This window comes from Scyliorhinus torazame, chromosome 21 (genome assembly GCF_047496885.1).
Source record: "Scyliorhinus torazame isolate Kashiwa2021f chromosome 21, sScyTor2.1, whole genome shotgun sequence".
In the NCBI taxonomy this organism is placed as follows: Eukaryota; Metazoa; Chordata; class Chondrichthyes; order Carcharhiniformes; family Scyliorhinidae; genus Scyliorhinus; species Scyliorhinus torazame.
Window position 1 is genome coordinate 67775289 of NC_092727.1, and position 21312 is coordinate 67796600.

Here is a 21312-nt window from a genome sequence, read left to right on the forward strand (position 1 = left end):
GAATGCTTGGTCTGACGCGGATGGTGTTGAGATCGAATTTGGAGATGAGGTTTGCCAATGCGCCAGTGTCCCGTTTGAACCGGATGCGAGCCTTGTTGACTGTGAGGACAGCACACCAATCGTCGTCGGGATCCACACTGAGGATCGGGAGGTGCGTCGCTGTCTTGGAGAAAGGCAGCGCATGCTTCGTAATGATGCCCACCCGGTATGGAGATTTGAGGCACGCAGCATCAGGATCTGTTGGGCTGTTGGGGTCGGAGTCTGGCATGGCCTGCTGTATTGACCGGACGCTTCTGTGCCGCGGGTGGGATTGCTGGATGCTGGGCAGTGGAGCAGATCTGCAAAGGGTTGCGTATTGGCCAAGCTTGCCACTCTGTAGACAACGTCGTGATTTTGACAGACATTGCCGCTTTAAATGGGCGGAGCCACAATTCGGACACATCGTGACGCCAACGTCAGCGCGTTCCGTGCGCCATCGCGCATGGGCAGTGCGGTCGAACGACGTATGCACCTGCATAGTCTGGTTGTCGGTCTCGCCGTCCCCTCGGTCGTGGCGTGCATGCGCAGGGGCCCGGGAAAAGCGCGCGGAATGGCCACTCTCGTCGATACTTAGGCCCTGCATTTGTGCGATGGCCTGCACCCGTTCCGCCTCGTGGGAGGTTAGCTTTGCCGTTTCTGCTGCCCTGATGTGGGAGTACCGATTGTTAGCATGTTCGTGGAGAATGCACGTTTCGATGGCGATGGTGAGGGTGAGCTGCCTGACTTTCTGGAGCTGCTGGGGAAGGTAATCGGAGTGGACCCCGAAAACGATCTGATCCCGGAACATGGAATCAGTGGTCGAGTCATAGTTACATGACTGCGCGAGGATGCGGAGATAGGTCAGAAAGGATTGAAAAGGTTCATCCTTACCCTGAAGCCTCTGCTGGAAAACGTACCGTTCAAAGCTCTCATTCACCTCAATGTCGCAGTGGCTGTCGAACTTCAATAGGACTGTTTTAAATTTTGTCTTGTCTTCGCCTTCAGCGAATGTAAGGGAGTTGTAGATGTGGATGGCATGGTCCCCGGCTGTGGAGAGGAATAGTGCGATTTTCCTGGCGTCCGATGCGGCCTCAAGATCCGTGGCTTCGAGATAGAGTTGGAATTTTTGTTTGAAGATCCTCCAATTTGCACCGAGGTTGCCAGCGATGCGGAGCTGCGGAGGAGGGCGGACGTTTTCCATGTCACCGGATGGCAGTTTGCTGGTCAGCGCTGATTCACTCAAGGTAGGTCCGTCAAATTTTCAGCATCTCACAGCTGGTATCATGATGTGTTGGGTAGGCTGGGTCAAGGTGAACTGCACTTGATGCAGTGTAGCGAGAGACAGACCTCCAACACTTGATAAAATGCAACACGATTTTATTTAACATCCAAACTATTATACATGTCCAACTGTGTCAACACTATGCTGACTTGACTGGAGACCTGGTATTAGCCTAACCAGACTTACTAGCTACCACATGGTGTAGGCACTGGCTAGCTCACGAGTTCTGACTGTCTCAGAGGCTGGGGCCCGAGAGAGCGGGAAAACTTATACCCTCTAGCTTTATAGTGGTCGTGTCCTGTCTGGTGATTGGCTGCTCTGTTCTGTGTGCTTACTGGTCATCCTGTGTGCCTGTCTGCACTCCATTGTATACATAGATGTATATTATGACATCCTGTTTGGCTGTTTCTCCTGGTTGAAGCACTGTTAAAAGCTGAATTTTTAATCTGTGTTTTACCTGCTTTCAGAGCTGCTCCTGTCTTCAGGTTCTTTTCACAGTTTTGCTTTGCCTCAAACAAAAGATAAATCTGCTCCTCCTTAGTGATGACATCATCAGCATCAACCTATCAGTAACAAGAAACCAGAAACACCATCAACCAAGCAAATTTCACAGTCCCATTGACTCTTTACCCTCTAATTCTGGGTGTAATGTTTTGACGTTCTACCTCTGACCTTGATGCCCTCTGAAACACCGCCTTGCCCCCACTCTCTCACCATTTGCCCCATCGCTATTAGAAATGGGCAAGAAATACTTGTCTTGCCAGTGACACCCACATCCCAAAGAAAGCTTTAAAAAAAAATCTTTTACTCTTATCCCTTAATCTCAACCTCACCCCTTATCTCACCCTTTAGCCCTTGTTGTGTATTGCACCGAGTAAAACTAACATATGCTCAACTACAAGTAGCAATTATTGAACAACTTTATTTACACCTCCCAACAGAGAGGGCAAAATGCTCAGATCTTACAATATACTACACACCCCCCACTTAAAAAAAATTAACATGTACATTAAAATGATGGGGTGGCATGGTGGCGCAGTGGTTAGCACTGCTGCCTCACGGCGCTGAGGAGCTGAGTTCGATCCCGGCCCCAGGTCACTGTCCGTGTGGAGTTTGCACATTCTCGCCTTGTTTGCGTGAGTCTCACCCCCACAACCAAAAAGATGTGCAGGTTAGGTGGATTGGCCACTCTAAATTGCCCCTTAATTGGGAAAAAAAATAATTGGGTACTCTAAATTTATAAAGAAAAAAAAAATTTCAAAATGTAAAATGATACATGTACATAATTTCCCAGAAAACAACATGACTTACCAAGGTTAACAATAGCTGAAATATAAAATGTTGGTTTGTCCATTTATTTTTATTATAATCGCAAATAAAACATGTACGACTGATAGCACCAGAGCAGTTTGCATTTTAAAATATCTCCTTAACACCAGTAAGTTTTTAACAAAAATATTATTGACAAGAAATAATGAAAAAAGCAATTTCCTCTTCTTCCTTCTTACCTACTTTCATTTAACCTATCTAGCTTCTTTCACTTTCTTCCTGGCTCTCACTTTGCACTCTCAGAGGAATATGGGCCGGGATTCTCCCCCAACCGGCGGGCGGGCCGTACCGGAGCCAAACAGTGGCGTGAACCACTCCGGCGTCGGGCCGCCCGGAAGGTGCGGAATCTTCCGCACTTCCGGGGGCTAGGCCGGCGCTGGAGTGGTTGGCGCATGCGCGGGAATGCCAGCGTGTTCTGGAGCATGCGCAGAACCGCTGGTGTGATCCCTGCACATGCGCAGGGGGTTTCTTCTCCACGCTGGCCATGGCGGAGCTGTACAGAGGCCGGCACGGAGGGAAAGAGTGCCCACATGGCACAGGCCAGTGGGCCCCGATTGCAGGCCAGGCCACCGTGGGGCCCCCCCCGAGGCTGGATTCCCCCGAGGACTCCGCAGGCCGCCCTCAGAGCCAGGTTCCGCCGGTATGGACCTTGTGTATTTCACGCCGGCGGGACCGGCCGAAAATGGACGGCCGCTCGGCCCATCGGGGCCCGGAGAATCGCCGGGGGGGGGGGGCCACTGCCAACAGCCCCCGACCGGCGCGATGTGATCCCCGCTCCCGCCCAAAAAACGGCGGCGGAGAATTCGGCAGGCGGCGTCGGAGCGGGATTCACGCCGCCCCTCCCCGCGATTCTCTGACCCAGCGGGGGATCGGAGAATCCCGCCCTTGGACTATAGGATGTATCTCATGCTCTCCCTTTGTCAGATTTCTTCTTACAAATGACACTGATTGAATCTTCACTAGCTATGTGAATGCACCCAGTTTTTTTACAATTCCAATCATGTATTTCTCCCTGTCACCGCGGTGGTTTTTCACCATGACCCTCTGACCAGCATTAAAGTCTCGAAGCTTCATGTCTGTTTATTAATGACTCATCTTCACGTGGTCGTACTTTTCCTTTATGATGTTAGGCTTAAGCAAAATAAACCTTGTTCTGGGTGCATGTTTAAACACAAACACGTAAGGTGACCAACCTCTTGTAGACTATGGGGTTATTCCGTAAGAGAACAGAAAATTGCCTACTCCATGTTGAAGGAAAACCTGGAAATTACAGCCTAGTTTGTCACCAAGCAAAGGTCTCTTCACAATCTGTGCACTGCATAGACCACTTCACAGAGAAGAAAGCAAACTGTGATGACTACTACCCTCCAGCAGTCAGTAGGTACCCAGGTGAACTCAGACTCCCTGCTCACTTCCCTCCCAGCGTTGTTTTATCTGAACTATCTTTGGTGAATTATTCAATATTGATACCAATTGTTTCTTAAAATTAAAACTATAATTAAAATATGGTTATTCAGACTGTGAAACATTCTTAATGAGTTGTTTAGTTGCATATTTCCACAAAGCTGTTGCTCTTTCTCTTCCCACATTACAACCATCAACAACACATATACCAATCCTTCCCTCATTGTATCAAGTGCTATGTACTGGAAGAAACAATTGTATTTATATAGCACCTTTCACAACCTCAGGGCATTCCAAAGGGCTTTGCAACTGAGGAAGTGCTTTTGAAGTGTCATCACCCTTGTAGGGAACATGATAGTCAGTTTGGACGTAGCAAACTCCCACAAACAATAATATGATATTGACCAGATCATTTCATTTAGTGATAGAACATAGAACATAGAACAATACAGCGCAGTACAGGCCCTTCGGCCCACGATGTTGCACCGAAACAAAAGCCATCTAACCTACACTATGCCATTATCATCCATATGTTTATCCAATAAACTTTTAAATGCCCTCAATGTTGGCGAGTTCACTACTGTAGCAGGTAGGGCATTCCACGGCCTCACTACTCTTTGCGTAAAGAACCTACCTCTGACCTCTGTCCTATATCTATTACCCCTCAGTTTAAAGTTATGTCCCCTCGTGCCAGCCATATCCATCCGCGGGAGAAGGCTCTCACTGTCCACCCTATCCAACCCCCTGATCATTTTGTATGCCTCTATTAAGTCTCCTCTTAGCCTTCTTCTCTCCAACGAAAACAACCTCAAGTCCGTCAGCCTTTCCTCATAAGATTTTCCCTCCATACCAGGCAACATCCTGGTAAATCTCCTCTGCACCCGCTCCAAAGCCTCCACGTCCTTCCTATAATGCGGTGACCAGAACTGTACGCAATACTCCAAATGCGGCCGGACCAGAGTTCTGTACAGCTGCAACATGACCTCTCGACTCCGGAACTCAATCCCTCTACCAATAAAGGCCAACACTCCATAGGCCTTCTTCACAACCCTATCAACCTGGGTGGCAACTTTCAGGGATCTATGTACATGGACACCTAGATCCCTCTGCTCAGCCACACTTTCAAGAACTTTACCATTAGCCAAATATTCCGCATTCCTGTTATTCCTTCCAAAGTGAATCACCTCACACTTCTCTACATTAAACTCCATTTGCCACCTCTCAGCCCAGCTCTGCAGCTTATCTATATCCCTCTGTAACCTGCTACATCCTTCCACACTATCGACAACACCACCGACTTTAGTATCATCTGCAAATTTACTCACCCACCCTTCTGTGCCTTCCTCTAGGTCATTGATAAAAATGACAAACAGCAACGGCCCCAGAACAGATCCTTGTGGTACTCCACTTGTGACTGTACTCCATTCTGAACATTTCCCATCAACCACCACCCTCTGTCTTCTTTCAGCTAGCCAATTTCTGATCCACATCTCTAAATCACCCTCAATCCCCAGCCTCCGTATTTTTTGCAATAGCCTACCGTGGGGAACCTTATCAAACGCTTTGCTGAAATCCATATACACCACATCAACTGCTCTACCCTCGTCTACCTGTTTAGTCACCTTCTCAAAGAACTCAATAAGGTTTGTGAGGCATGACCTACCCTTCACAAAGCCATGCTGACTATCCCTGATCATATCATTCCTATCTAGATGATTATAAATCTTGTCCCTTATAATCCCCTCCAAGACTTTACCCACTACAGACGTGAGGCTCACCGGTCTATAGTTGCCGGGGTTGTCTCTGCTCCCCTTTTTGAACAAAGGGACCACATTTGCTGTCCTCCAGTCCTCTGGCACTATTCCTGTAGCCAATGATGACATAAAAATCAAAGCCAAAGGTCCAGCAATCTCTTCCCTGGCCTCCCATAGAATCCTAGGATAAATCCCATCAGGTCCCGGGGACTTATCTATTTTCAGCCTGTCCAGAATTGCCAACACCTCTTCCCTACGTACCTCAATGCCATCTATTCTATTAGCCTGGGACTCAGCATTCTCCTCCACAACATTATCTTTTTCCTGAGTGAATACTGACGAAAAATATTCATTTAGTATCTCGCCTATCTCTTCAGTCTCCACACACAATTTCCCATCCCTGTCCTTGACTGGTCCTACTCTTTCCCTAGTCATTCGCTTATTCCTGACATACCTATAGAAAGCTTTTGGGTTTTCCTTGATCCTTCCTGCCAAATACTTCTCATGTCCCCTCCTTGCTCGTCTTAGCTCTCTCTTTAGATCCTTCCTCGCTACCTTGTAACTATCCATCGCCCCAACCGAAACTTCACACTTCATCTTCACATAGGCCTCCTTCTTCCTCTTAACAAGAGATTCCACTTCCCTGGTAAACCACGGTTCCCTCGCTCGACGCCTTCCTCCCTGTCTGACCGGTACATACTTATCAAGAACACGCAGTAGCTGATCCTTGAACAAGCCCCACTTATCCAGTGTGCCCAACACTTGCAGCCTACTTCTCCACCTTATCCCCCCCAAGTCACGTCTAATGGCATCATAATTGCCCTTCCCCCAGCTATAACTCTTGCCCTGCGGTGTATACTTATCCCTTTCCATCATTAACGTAAACGTCACCGAATTGTGGTCACTGTCCCCAAAGTGCTCTCCTACCTCCAAATCCAACACCTGGCCTGGTTCATTACCCAAAACCAAATCCAACGTGGCCTCGCCTCTTGTTGGCCTGTCAACATATTGTTTCAGGAAACCCTCCTGCACACACTGTACAAAAAACGACCCATCTATTGTACTCGAACTATATCTTTTCCAGTCAATATTTGGAAAGTTAAAGTCTCCCATAATAACTACCCTGTTACTTTCGCTCATATCCAGAATCATCTTCGCCATCCTTTCCTCTACATCCCTAGAACTATTAGGAGGCCTATAAAAAACTCCCAACAGGGTGACCTCTCCTTTCCTGTTTCTAACTTCAGCCAATACTACCTCGGAAGAAGAGTCCCCATCTAGCATCCTCTCCGCCACCGTAATACTGCTCTTGACTAGCAGCGCCACACCTCCCCCTCTTTTGCCTCCTTCTCTGAGCTTACTAAAACACCTAAACCCCGGAACCTGCAACATCCATTCCTGTCCCTGCTCTATCCATGTCTCCGAAATGGCCACAACATCGAAGTCCCAGGTACCAACCCACGCTGCCAGTTCCCCTACCTTGTTTCGTATACTCCTGGCATTGAAGTAGACACACTTCAAACCACCTACCTGAATGCTGGCCCCCTCCTGCGACGTCAAATCTGTGCTCCTGACCTCTATACTCTCATTCTCCCTTACCCTAAAACTACAATCCAGGTTCCCATGCCCCTGCTGCATTAGTTTAAACCCCCCCAAAGAGCACTAACAAATCTCCCCCCCAGGATATTTGTGCCCCTCAGGTTCAGATGTAGACCATCCTGTCTGTAGAGGTCCCACCTTCCCCAGAAAGAGCCCCAGTTATCCAAAAATCTGAAACCCTCCCGCCTGCACCATCCCTGTAGCCACGTGTTTAAATGCTCTCTCTCCCTATTCCTCATCTCACTATCACGGGCAACAACCCAGAGATAACAACTCTGTTTGTTCTAGTTCTGAGCTTCCATCCTAGCTCCCTGAAAGCCTGCCTGACATCCTTGTCCCCTTTCCTACCTATGTCGTTGGTGCCAATGTGGACCACGACTTGGGGCTGCTCCCCCTCCCCCCTAAGGACCCGGAAAACACGATCCGAGACATCACGTACCCTTGCACCTGGGAGGCAACATACAAAACGTGAGTCTCTCACGCTCCCACAAAATCTCCTATCTGTGCCCCTGACTATAGAGTCCCCAATTACTAATGCGTAATATACTAGTGATGTTGATTGAGGGACACAGAAACAGCCCTACTATTCTTCCAGTGCTGTGGTCTTTAACACTTACCTACATAGAAACATACATTTGCACTGAGTGCTGAATTTGGGTGCATTTGAGTGCTATAGTGAGAGTTTGGTGACTGAGGGATAATAAGGGTTCATTTTTATCTAAAGTCTAGTCTTTCTTTTATTTAGTTGCTGTTTAGTTTAGAAGAAGGTGAATTTTCAATCAGCTTTAAACAAAGGTTCTACTTGTAGGTACTTGCAGCTGGAGCTTGTTAATTAGTTAATTGGATTAGGCCAGTTTTCAGAGGCTAGATTCACAGTATAAAAGTGATCCAGCTACAGTGCAGACTTTGTTTGCACTGAGTGCTGAATTTGGGTGCATTTGAGTGCTATAGTGAGAGTTTGGTGACTGAGGGAGTGCTGAATTTGGGTGCATTTGAGTGCTAAAGTGAGAGTTTGGTGACTGAGGGAATGCTGAATTTGGGTGCATTTGAGTGCTATAGTGAGAGTTTGGTGACTGAGGGAGTTAGGTGAGGAGGGAGTAAGGTGCTCCTTTCATTTCATTTCCTACATTTCCTCAAAGAGCGTGAAGCGGGCCGGGAGTTTACAGAGAGTGAAGCTGACTGGGAGCAGAGTCGGAGGGCGGTGTTCCAGTTGCTCCACAGTGCAGCTATATTCTGTAAGGTAAGAGGGGATGGAGGCTAAGGCAGTTGCATGCTCCTCCTGTAGGATGTGGGTGGTGAGGGATACCACTGGTGTCCCCGCCGACTATACCTGTAGGAAGTGCACCCAACTTCAGCTCCTCAGAGACCGCATTAGGGAACTAGAGCTGGAGATGGATGAACTTTGGATCATCCGGGAGGCAGAGGGGGTAATAGACAAGAGTTACAGGGAGGTAGCCACACCCAAGGTACAGGGCAAGAGTAGCTGGGTTACAGTCAGGGAAAAGAAAACAAATGGGCAGAAAGTGCAGGGATCCCTCATGGCCGTTCCCCTTCAAAACAAGTATACCGTTTTGGATGCTGTTGGGGGGGATGACCTACCGGGGGAAGGCCCTAGCGGCCAGGTCTTTACCACTGAGTCTGGCTCTGGGGCTCAGATGGGAAGGGGGGAGAATAGAAAAGCAATAGTGATAGGAGATTCAATGGTTAGGGGAATAGATAGGGGATTCTGTGGTTGCGTGCGAGACTCCCGGAAGGTATGTTGCCTCCCGGGTGCCAGGGCCAGGGATGTCTCGGATCGTGTCTTCAGGATCCTTATGGGGGAGGGGGAGCAGCCAGAAGTCGTGGTGCACATTGGTACCAACGACGTAGGTAGGAAAAGGGGTGTGGGGGTAATAAACGAGTTTAGGGAGTTAGGCTGGAAGTTAAAAGCCAGGTCAGACAGAGCTGTCACCTCTGGTTTGTTGCCGGTGCCACGTGATAGCGAGGCTAGGAATAGGGAGAGAGTGCAGTTGAACACGTGGCTGCAGGAATGGTGTAGGAAGGAGGGCTTCAGGTATTTGGATAATTGGAGCGCATTCTGGGGAAGGTGGGACCTGTACAAGCAGGACGGGTTGCATCTGAACCAGAGGGGCACCAATATCCTGGGAGGGAGGTTTTCTAGTACTCTTCTGGAGGGTTTAAACTAATTTGGCAGGGGAATGGGAACCGGATTTGTAGTCCAACAACTAAGGTAGCCCATGTTCAGGACGTCAAAGGGTGTAGTGAGGCAGTAGGGAAGGGAACACTGACAAAGGAGAGTACTTGCAGGCACGGAGATGGGTTGAAGTGTGTATACTTCAATGCAAGAAGCATCAGGAATAAGGTGGGTGAACTTAAGGCATGGATCGGTACTTGGGACTACGATGTATTGGCCATCACAGAAACTTGGGATAGAAGAGGGGCAGAAATGGTTGTTAGAGGTTCCAAGTTATAGATGTTTCAATAAGTTCTGGTTGCGGCTATGCGGAGCTAAGTCGCATGTTCGGCAGCTCCCGCCAGAAACGGACTTTTGGGCTCCTTTTAGGGCCCCCAGCGGAAGTTGTTCGACGGTTCCCAGTGTGGGAGGGGGATCGTAACATTTCCCCGGCACTGTATGGATTGGACCAGGAGTGGAGCGGTGCAAAAGGTAGTTTTGGAGCAGCGAAAAGTACGAGGGAGGAAAATCAAGATGGTGGCAGGTGGAGACCAGGCATTGTGGGCGCAGTGGGCGCAGGAACAGCAGGAGTTTCTCCAGCGCTGCTTCATGGAATTGAAGGCAGAGCTGTTCGAGCCGATGAAGGCTTCGATAGACAAGCTGCTCGAGACCCAGAAGGCCCAAGGGGCGGCGATCTGGGAGGTGCGGCAAAAGGCCTCGGAGAACGAGGATGAGATCTTGGGCCTGGTAGTAAAGGTAGAGGCGCACGAGGCGATGCATAAGAAATGGCAGGAGAAGTTCGAGGACATGGCGAACTGGTCGAGGAGGAAGAACCTGCGTATTCTGGGTCTCCCGGAGGGAGTGTTGGGGTCGGATGTTGGAGCAAATGTGGTCACGATGCTGAACATGTTGATGGGCGTGGGGGCCTTCCCGGGGCCCCTGGAGCTGGAGACGGCCCACCGAGTCCTGGCGAGGAGGCCCAAGCCCAACGAGCTGCTGCGGGCGGTGCTGGTGCGGTTCCACCGCTTCGAGGACAGGGAGTGTGTCCTAAGGTGGGCAAAGAAGGAGTGGAGCAGCAGGTGGGAGAATGCAAAGGTCCGGATATACCAGGACTGGAGCACAGAGGTGGCCAAGAAGAGTGCCGGGTACAATTGGGCTAAGGCGGCTCTGCATCGGAAGGGGGTGAAATTTGGAATGTTGCAGCCGGCGCGACTGTGGGTCACTTTCAAGGACCGCCACCACTACGTCGAGACGCCGGAGAAGGCGTGGACCTTTATCCAGGCTGAAAAGTTGGACTCGGATTGAGGGTCGGTTGCGGGGGGATATCGAGAGGGGATTGATGTGATTGTTGTGTTTTGGGGGGGGGATGTTCTGTTCTGTTTGGTACTGGGTTTTTTTGGGTGCTGGGTGGGGTAGGGTGAAATGGTTCGTAGTGGGGGTTTGGTGAGAGTGTGGGCGTCGGTGGTTGGAAGAGGGGGCCCCATTGGGGGGAGGGGAGAGGGGAAGCCCGAGGTGGGGGAGCTGGGATCAGGCCGCGAAAGGGAGCTGTGCCTGAGGCCGGCTTGGTGGAAAGCCCGTTTTTTTTCCCCGCGCTAGGAAAGGAAGGGGGCGGGGTCAGGGGGAGGAGTGGTGCTGGAGAGGAGTGTCAGCTGATGGACAGGAGGGGGGGGAGATTCTCACACTGGGGGGGTCGATGGAGTGGCGGGAGCGGCCGGGGTCAGCAGGAGTCAGCTGACTTGTGGGAGTGCTATGGGGGGAGCAACGCAGCTAGGGGGGGACCTAGCTGAGGGTGGGGGGAGGAAGGAGGGGGGGAACTGGGTTGCTGCTGCATTGGCCAAAGGGGAGCTGGAGCCTGAAGAGAGAGTCGGGGCGGGGGTTTGCCGCTGGGGGGATCGGAGAGTGCGGGAGGCGCGGGCATGCAGCTGGCCTAGAAAGGGAGATGGCTAATCGGCAGGGGTAGGGGGGGCGGGCAGCCCCCTGATCCAGCTGATAACTTGGAAAGTGAGAGGCCTGAACGGGCTTGTCAAGAGGGCCCGTGTGTTCGCGCACTGGAAGGGACTGAAGGCAGATATGGTTATGCTCCAGGAGACGCATTTGAGGGTGGCAGACCAGGTTAGGCTGAGAAAGGGGTGGGTAGGGCAGGTTTTCCACTCGGGGTTGGACGCAAAGAATCGAGGGGTGTCGATTTTGGTGGGGAAGCGGGTGTCATTTGAGGCGCTTAGCATCGTGGCAGACAATGGAGGTAGGTATGTGATGGTGAACGGTAAGCTGCAGGGGGTGCGGGTGGTATTAGTGAATGTATATGCCCCGAATTGGGACGATGCCGGATTTACGTGGCGCATGTTGGGCCGGATTCCGGACCTGGAGGCAGGGAGCTTGACAATGGGGGGGACTTTAATACGGTATTGGATCCAGCACTGGACCGCTCCAGGTCCAGGACGGGTAAGAGGCTGGCGGCAGCCAAGGTGTTGGGGGGGGTTTATGGACCAAATGGGAGGAGTGGACCCATGGAGGTTTGTTAGGCCGGGGGACGGGGAATTCTCTTTCTTTTCCCACGTCCATAAAGCCTACTCCCAGATTGACTTCTTCGTTTTGAGCAGGGCGCTGATCCCGAGGGTGGAGGACACGGAGTATTCGACCATAGCCATCTCAGACCATGCCCCGCACTGGGTGGAGCTCGAGCTAGGGTAGGAGAGGGACCAGCACCCGCTATGGCGCCTGGGTGTGGGTTTGCTGGCGGATGAGGAGGTGAGCGGGCGGATCCGGGGGTGCATTGAAAGATACCTAGAGGTGAACGATAATGGGGAGGTGCAGGTAGGGGGAGTCTGGGAGGCGCTGAAGGCGGTGATTAGGGGAGAGCTAATCTCCACTAGGGCCCACAAGGAGGGGAAGGAGAGGAGAGAGAGGGAGAGGTTGGTGGGGGAGATTCTAAGGCTGGATAGGAGGTATGCAGATGTCCCCGAGGAGGGACTACTCAAGGAGCGACGAAGCCTCCAGGCCGAGTTCGACCTGTTGACTACCAAGAAGGCGGAGGTGCAGTGGAGGAAGGCGCAAGGGGCGGTGTATGAGTGCGGGGAGAAGGCTAGCCGGATGCTGCCACACCAGCTTCGGAAGCGGGAGGCGGTGAGGGAGATTGGGGGAGTTAGGAATAAAGGGGGGAACATGGTGCGGAGTGCGGTGGGAATAAATGGGGTAGTTAGAGACTTCTATGAGGGGCTGTATAGAGCCCCTGACGGAGGAGGGGGTGATGCGTCGTTTTCTGGATCGGCTGAGGTTCCCGAGGGTAGAGGAGGAGCAGGTGGCGGGGCTTGGGGCACCGGTAGGGCTAGAGGAGTTGACTAAGGGGCTGGGGAGTGTGCAGGCGGAGAAGGCACCGGGACTAGATGGGTTCCCGGTGGAATTTTACAGGAAGTATATGAACCTGTTGGGCCCACTGCGAGTGAGGACTTTTAATGAGGCGAGGGAGGGGGGGGGGGTCCTACCTCCGACGATGTCCAGGGCGCTGATCTTGCTGATCTTGAAGCGGGAGAAGGACCCTTTACAGTGTGGGTCGTTTAGGCCAATCTCGCTCCTCAACGTGGATGTGAAGCTGTTAGCGAAGGTGTTGGCTACCAGAATTGAGGACTGTGTTCCGGGGTGATCCACGAGGACCAGATGGGTTTCGTGAAGGGAAGGCAGCTAAACACCAATGTGCGGAGGCTCCTACATGTAATCATGATACCTGCAGTGGAGGGGGAAGCGGAGATAGTGGCGGCTATGGATGCGGAGAAGGCCTTCGATAGGGTGGAGTGGGGGTCCCTGTGGGAAGTGTTGAGGAGGTTCAGGGTCGGGGAGGGGTTTGTTAGTTGGGTTAGGTTACTATACAAAGCCCTGGTGGCGAGTGTGGCCACAAATCGGAGGAGGTCGGAATACTTTCGGCTGTACCGGGGGATAAGGCAGGGGTGCCCCCTATCCCCCCAGCTATTTGCATTGGCAATTGAACCTTTGGCGATGGCTTTGAGGGAGTCCAGGAACTGGAGGGGGCTGGTGCGGGGGGGGGGGATATCACTGTATGCAGACGACCTATTACTGTATGTGGCAGACCCGGTGGGGGGGATGCCGGAGGTAATGTGGATCCTCAGGGAGTTTGGAGACTTTTCCGGGTATAAGCTCAACATGGGGAAGAGTGAGCTATTCGTGGTACACCCAGGGGACCAGGGAAGGCGGATAGACGAGCTTCCACTGAAGAGGGTGGAAAGGAGTTTTCGGTACCAAGGGATCCAGGTGGCCAGGAGCTGGGGGGCCCTGCACAAGCTCAACTTGCCAAGGCTGGTGGAGCAGATGGAGGAGGAGTTTAAAAGGTGGGATATGCTGCCACTCTCCCTGGCGGGTAGGGTACAGTTGGTGAAGATGACGGTGCTCCCGAGGTTCCTTTTTATATTCCAATGCCTCCCCATCCTGATCCCTAAGGCCTTTTTTAAGCGGGTGAGCAGGAGCATCATAGGATTTGTATGGGCGAAAAAGACCCCGAGGGTGAGAAGGGTGTTTCTGGAACGGAGCAGGGACAGAGGAGGGTGAGCGTTGCCTAATCTATGTGGGTACTACCGGGCTGCCAATGTGGCGATGATACGCAGGTGGGTAATGGAGGGGGAGGGGGCGGCGTGGAAGAGGCTGGAGATGGCGTCCTGTGTGGGCACGAGCCTGAGAGCGTTGGTGACGGCATCGCTGCTGTTCCCGCCGACAAGGTACACCACGAGTCCAGCGGTGGCGGCGGCCCTCAAAATTTGGGGGCAGTGGAGACGCCACAGGGGGGAGGCAGAGTGGTCCCCGATCCGAGAGAACCATCGGTTTGTCCCGGGGAGAATGGATGGGGGGGTTCCTGAGCTGGCACAGGGCAGGTATTAGAAGGATGGGGGACCTGTTTATAGATGGGACGTTTGCGAGCCTTCAGGTACATGCGGGTAAGGGCGTTTGTAAGTCGGCAGATAAGGGAATTTCCGCTGCTGCTAGCAGGTAGGATCCAGGATAGGGTGCTCTCGGGGGTGTGGGTTGGAGAGGGCAAGGTCTCGGCGATCTACCAGGAGATGCAGGAGGAGGAGGAGGCCTCGGTGGTGGAGCTGAAAGGTAAATAGGAGGAGCTGGGGGAGGAGATAGATGAGAGTACGTGGGCGGACGCCCTGGGTAGGGTAAATTCTTCCTCCTCTTGCGCCAGGCTTAGCCTGATACAATTTGAGGTTCTGCACAGGGTGCACATGACTGGGGCAAGGCTGAGTCGGTTTTTTGGAGTAGAGGACAGGTGTGTGAGGTGTTCGGGGAGCCCAGAAAATCATGGCCACATGTTCTGGGCATGCCCAGCGCTGGATGGGTTCTGGAGGGGCGTTGCGAGGACGGTGTCTAAGGTGGTAAACACCCGAGTTAAGCCGAGTTGGGGGCTCGCACTATTTGGGGTGTCGGACGAGCCGGAAGTGGAGGAGGCGAAAGAGGCCGGTATTCTGGCCCTTGCGTCCCTGGTAGCCCGGCGGAGGATTCTTCTACATTGGATGGATGCGAGGCCCCCAAGCGTGCAAGCCTGGATCAGCGACATGGCAGGGTTCATTAAATTGGGGAGGGTAAAATTTGCTATAAGAGGATCTGTGCAAGGATCTTCAGGCGGTGGCAACCGTTCCTAGACTTTCTAGCGGGGCATTAGGAGGTAGTCAGCAGCAGCAGCAACCCGGCCGGGGCGCGGGGGGGGGGGGGGGGTTACTTTGTGTTTACGACTGTGTTTATTATCGTTTAATGGGGGCTTGTATATTGGGGCAATACGTGACATAGAAATAAGATGTTTATTTATGTGTTCTTTGTTTTTTCTTATTTCTGTAAGAAATTTGAATAAAAATATTATTTTTTCAAAAATAGATGTTTCAATAAGATTAGGGAGGGTGGTAAAAGAGTTGGGAGGGTTGCATTGTTAATTAGAGATAGTATAACAGCTGCAGAAAGGCAGTTCAAGGAGGATCTGCCTACTGAGGTAGTATGGGTTGAAGTCAGAAATAGGAAAGGAGCAGTCACCTTGTTGGGAGTTTTCTATAGGCCCCCCAATAGCAGCAGAGATGTGGAGGAGCAGATTGGGAAACAGATTTTGGAAAGGTGCAGAAGTCACAGGGTAGTAGTCATGGGCGACTTTAACTTCCCAAACATTGAATGGAAACTCTTTAGATCAAATAGTTTGGATGGGGTGGTGTTTGTGCAGTGTGTCCAGGAAGCTTTTCGAACACAGTATGTAGCTTGTCTGACTAGTGGGGAGGCCATATTGGATTTGGTACTTGGGAATGAACCAGGGCAAGTGATATATTTGTTAGTGGGGGAGCATTTTGGAGATAGTGACCACAATTCTGTGACTTTCACTTTAGCAATGGAGAGGGATAGGTGCGTGCAACAGGGCAAGGTTTACAATTGGGGAAGGGTAAATACGATGCTGTCAGACAAGAACTGAAGTGCATAAGTTGGGAACATAGGCTGTCAGGGAAGGACACAATTGAAATGTGGAACTTGTTCAAGGAACAGATACTACGTGTCCTTGATATGTATGTCCCTGTCAGGCAGGGAAGAGATGGTCGAGTGAGGGAACCATAGTTGACAAGAGAGGAAGAAGGATACTTATGTACGGCTGAGGAAACAAGGTTCAGACAGGGCGCTGGAGGGATACAACTTAGCCAGGATTGAACTGAAGAAAGGGATTAGGAGAGCTAAGAGAGGGCATGAAAAATTTTTGGCGGCTAGGATCAAGGAAAATCCCAAGGCCTTTTACACATATGTGAGAAATATGAGAATGACTAGAGCGAGGGTAGGTCCGATCAAGGACAGTAGCGGGAGATTGTGTATTGAGTCTGAAGAGATAGGAGAGGTCTTGAACGAGTACTTTTCTTCTGTATTTACAAATGAGAGGGGCGATATTGTTGGCGAGGACAGTGTGAAACAGATTAGTAAGCTCGAGGAGATACTTGTTACGAACGAAGATGTGTTGGGAATTTTGTAAAACTTGAGGATAGACAAGTCCCCCGAGCCTGACGGGATATATCCAAGGATTCTATGGGAAGCAAGAGATGAAATTGCAGAGCCGTTGGCAATGATCTTTTCGTCCTCACTGTCAACAGGGGTGGTACCAGGGGATTGGAGAGTGGTGAATGTCGTGCCCCTGTTCAAAAAAGAGAATAGGGATAACCCTGGGAATTACAAGCCAGTTAGTCTTACTTCAGTGGTAGGCAAAGTAATGGAAAGGGTACTGAGGGATACGATTTCTGAGCATCTGGAAAGACATTGCTTGATTAGGAATAGTCAGCACGGATTTGTGAGGGGTAGGTCTTGCCTCACAAGTCTTATTGAATTCTTTGATCAAGCACGTGGATGAAGGTAAAGCAGTGGATGTCGTGTACATGGATTTTAGTAAGGCATATGATAAGGTTCCCCATGGTAATGTAAGGAGGCATGGGATAGTGGGAAATTTGGCCAGTTGGATAACAAACTAGCTAACCGATAGACGTCAGAGGGTGGTGGTGGATGGCAAATATTCAGCCTGGAGCTCAGTTACCAGTGGCGTACCGCAGGGATCAGTTCTGGGTCCTTCCTCTGCTGTTTGTGATTTTCATTAATGACTTGGATGAGGGAGTTGAAGGGTGGGTCAGTAAATTTGCAGACGAACAGAAGATTGGTGGAGTTGTGGATAGTGAGGAGGGCTGTTGTCGGCTTCAAAGAGACATAGATAGGATGCAGAGCTGGGCTGAGAAGTGGCAGATGGCGTTTAACCCTGAAAAGTGTGAGGTTGTCCATTTTGGAAAGACAAATATGAATGCGGAATACAGGGTTAACGGTAGGGTTGTTGGCAATGTGGAGGAGCAGAGAGATCTTGGGGTCTATGTTCATAGATCTTTGAAAGTTGCCACTCAAGTGGATAGAGCTGTGAAGAAGGCCTATGGTGTGCTAGCGTTCATGAGCAGAGGGACTGAATTTAAGAGCCGTGAGGTGATGATGCAGCTGTACAAAACCTTGGTAAGGCCACATTTGATGTACTGTGTGCAGTTCTGGTCGCCTCATTTTAGGAAGGATGTGGAAGCTTTGGAAAGGGTGCAAAGAAGATTTACCAGGATGTTGCCTGGAATGGAGAGTAGGTCTTACGAGGAAAGGTTGTGGGTGCTAGGCCTTTTCTCATTAGAATGGAGAAGGATGAGGGGCGACTTGATAGAGGTTTATAAGATGATCAGGGGAATAGATAGAGTAGACAGTCCGAGACTTTTTCCCCGGGTGGAACAAACCATTACAAGGGGACATAAATTTAAGGTGAATGGTGGAAGATATAGGGGGGGATGTCAGAGGTAGGTTCTTTACTCAGAGAGTAGTGGGGGCATGGAATGCACTGCCTGTGGAAGTAGTTGAGTCGGAAACATTAGGGACCTTCAAGCGACTATTGGATACGTACATGGATTACGGTAGATTGATGGGGTGTAAATTAACTTGTTCTTATGATCTATGATCTAATTGATGGTAAGAAATCTTACAACATCAGGTTAAAGTCCAACAGGTTGTTTTGAATCACTAGCTTTCGGAGCACAGCTCCTTCCTCAGGTGAAGGGGCGTGTATGTTGCCTTGCAGTATTCCTGCAATGATGATATAGGAGGCTATGGTGCCTGTGGTAGCATGACCCCTTTAAGCAGCGATCCCTCGCGGTCCACATGACCATCTCAGGGCCTATTGTGCATGAGCGTATAAGCCCTGACCAATGAGGAAAATGCAAGGGGCACTGGGAGCAGGGGCTCGAGCAGGATGGATCTGGGAGTTGTAGAGTGCAGACCTGTTTCAGTGACCTCTGTGCTTGTGCATAGTTATCCTTTTCCTTGTTCTCAATAAACCCCTTTTGGTTATGCAGGTATAGCCTCAAGCCTCCAACATTGGCAAAGATCAATGATCTCAAGACAACACCAGTCTCAGAATTCGTGGGAGAATAAAAAGAGGAAAAAAAATAGTACAGTGCAAAAGGAGGCCATTCGGCCCATCGACTCTGCATCGACCCGCTTAAACCCTCACTTCCACCTTTTCCTGGTAACCCAATAACCCCTCCTAACCTTTTTGGTCACTAAGGGCAATTTATCATGGCCAATCCACCTAACCTGCACGTCTTTGGACTGTGGGAGGAAACCGGAGCACCCGGAGGAAACCCACGCAGACACAGGGAGAACGTGCTGACTCCGCACAGACAGTGACCCAGCGGGGCATGGAACCTGGGACCCTAGCACTGTGAAGCCACAGTGCTATCCACTTGTACTACCGGGCTGCCCAAAAATAGAGTTTTGAATCTTTGGAATTCTCTCCCAGTGAACAATGGAGGTTGGGTCTTTGAACATGATGAAGTCTGAGAGAGGCAGATTCTTGAACTATAGGGGAGTCAGGGGTCGTTGGGAACGGGCAGGAAAGGAGAGTGGAGGGCAAGTTCAGATCAATCATGATCGCATTGAATGGCAGAGCAGGCTTGATAGGCCGAGTGGCCTCCTTCTGCTCCTCTTTCTTATGTTGTTACACAGACATGCACAGATGTGAACTCACTAGTATATACACACACAGACACACATTGATTCACACACACATACATTTTGACATACATACACACGCTCACTGATATACACAGCTACACAAACACACGCATATATACAGGCACACATTGATATACACACATGAAAATTAATATACAGATCGACATATCAACACAAACACATGAATATACACACATATAAGCACGTACATGTTGATACTCATTGATATATGCACACATTCACACACACGCACATACACATTGATGCACACACAAGGATATACACCCACTAATATATACATACTAGACACACTGATCTACATACATTGATATCCACACACACCAATATACACACTAATGCATACACACGAATGTACACACTGAAAGACACTAATATACACCACTAGAGAGACTGATATACACACTGATGTTCACATACTAATTTACGTACATGTTTACATACTAATATACACACTCCACTAGACAGACTGATACACACACACTAATACACACACAGAAATATACACATTGCTAATACACACACACAGAAATACACACACACACACACTCCTGACTCTAACAAATAGGTTTCAGCTCCCTCACCCCCACACACAGGCTGTGGTCTGTTAAAATATCCAACATTTCACATTGGGCCTTGAACTGTCACTCAGCATTTCCCACACTAGCTGCATAGAGACCTCTAGAAGTAATAGGAGTGAGAGAAATCCACAAGCAGAGCTGAACAGACCGCAAACTGGAGAACCGTGCCATAATTCAGAACACAAAGACAGCAAATAACTTGCCAGTGCGGCCGCCATTCACAACCACATTCCAGTCTGCAACTTTTACTTTATGGCCAGATAAGAAGCCAGCTCCAAACAAGACTTAATTGTGAGCTGTGAAGGCATTTCAACTATTTCACAGTATATTTAAACTCCCCATCTGTAATAGGTGTGAAGTATGAGTGTTTGGGTTAGAACAAAGACATTTCTGCTCTACTCACTCGTTTCACCTCCTCCCAAAGCCCATGCATACTCTACCCCATCATTGAATGGGTGCACTCGACCCTATCAAGGTACCTACCCTATCACCCGTTCCATACCCTGTGACAGTCATTGTATCATATCACACACGCTGCCTCAGACAGTTAATCCCGTTTGAGGGCTTTTCTGCTGATTGAAAAATACCAGGAAGAAAGAACTGGGAGAACCAAGGGAATAAATTATATTTTGATCGCACTTCTCATAATAACAGGATTTCCAAAAGTGCTTTAAACCCAACAAAGTATCTCCGAAGAATAATCACTATTGTGACGTAGAAAACACACCATCAATTTGTACAGAGCAAGATCCCACATGCAGCAAAAGAGGTACTGATCAGATTCTGTGTGGTGAGCCACGTATGGCTGTTGTATATATTATTGTAGTTACTCACGGCTGTTGTATATATTATTGTATTTACTCACGGCTGTTGTATATATTATTGTATTTACTCACGGCTGTTGTATATATTATTGTATTTACTCACGGCTGTTGTATATATTATTGTGTTTACTCACGGCTGTTGTATATATTATTGTATTTACTCATGGCTGTTGTATATATTATTGTGTTTACTCACGGCTGTTGTATATATTATTGTATTTACTCACGGCTGTTGTATATATTATTGTGTTTACTCACGGCTGTTGTATATATTATTGTGTTTACTCACGGCTGTTGTAGATATTATTGTATTTACTCACGGCTGTTGTATATGTTATCGTGTTTACTCACGGCTGTTGTATATATTATTGTGTTTACTCACGGCTGTTGTATATATTATTGTATTTACTCACGGCTGTTGTATATATTATTGTGTTTACTCATGGCTGTTGTATATATTATTGTATTTACTCATGGCTGTTGTACATATTATTGTATTTACTCACGGCTGTTGTATATATTATTGTATTTACTCACGGCTGTTGTATATATTATTGTATTTACTCACGGCTGTTGTATATATTATTGTGTTTACTCATGGCTGTTGTACATATTATTGTATTTACTCATGGCTGTTGTACATATTATTGTATTTACTCACGGCTGTTGTATATATTATTGTGTTCACTCACGGCTGTTGTATATATTATTGTGTTTACTCACGGCTGTTGTATATATTATCGTATTTACTCACGGCTGTTGTATATATTATTGTGTTTACTCACGG

The 21312-nt window shown here is 49.4% G+C and overlaps 1 protein-coding gene across 1 annotated transcript in view; it reads right to left on the reverse strand.

Annotated features, from left to right (window-relative positions):
• LOC140398334 (parathyroid hormone/parathyroid hormone-related peptide receptor-like) overlaps positions 1–21312 on the reverse strand; it is a 365863-nt gene that overhangs the window by 268660 nt on the left and 75891 nt on the right. The window contains exon 3 of the mRNA XM_072486912.1: positions 1758–1863. Within this exon, the coding sequence (XP_072343013.1) occupies positions 1758–1863 (106 nt within the window). The remainder of the gene's footprint in view (positions 1–1757; positions 1864–21312) is intronic.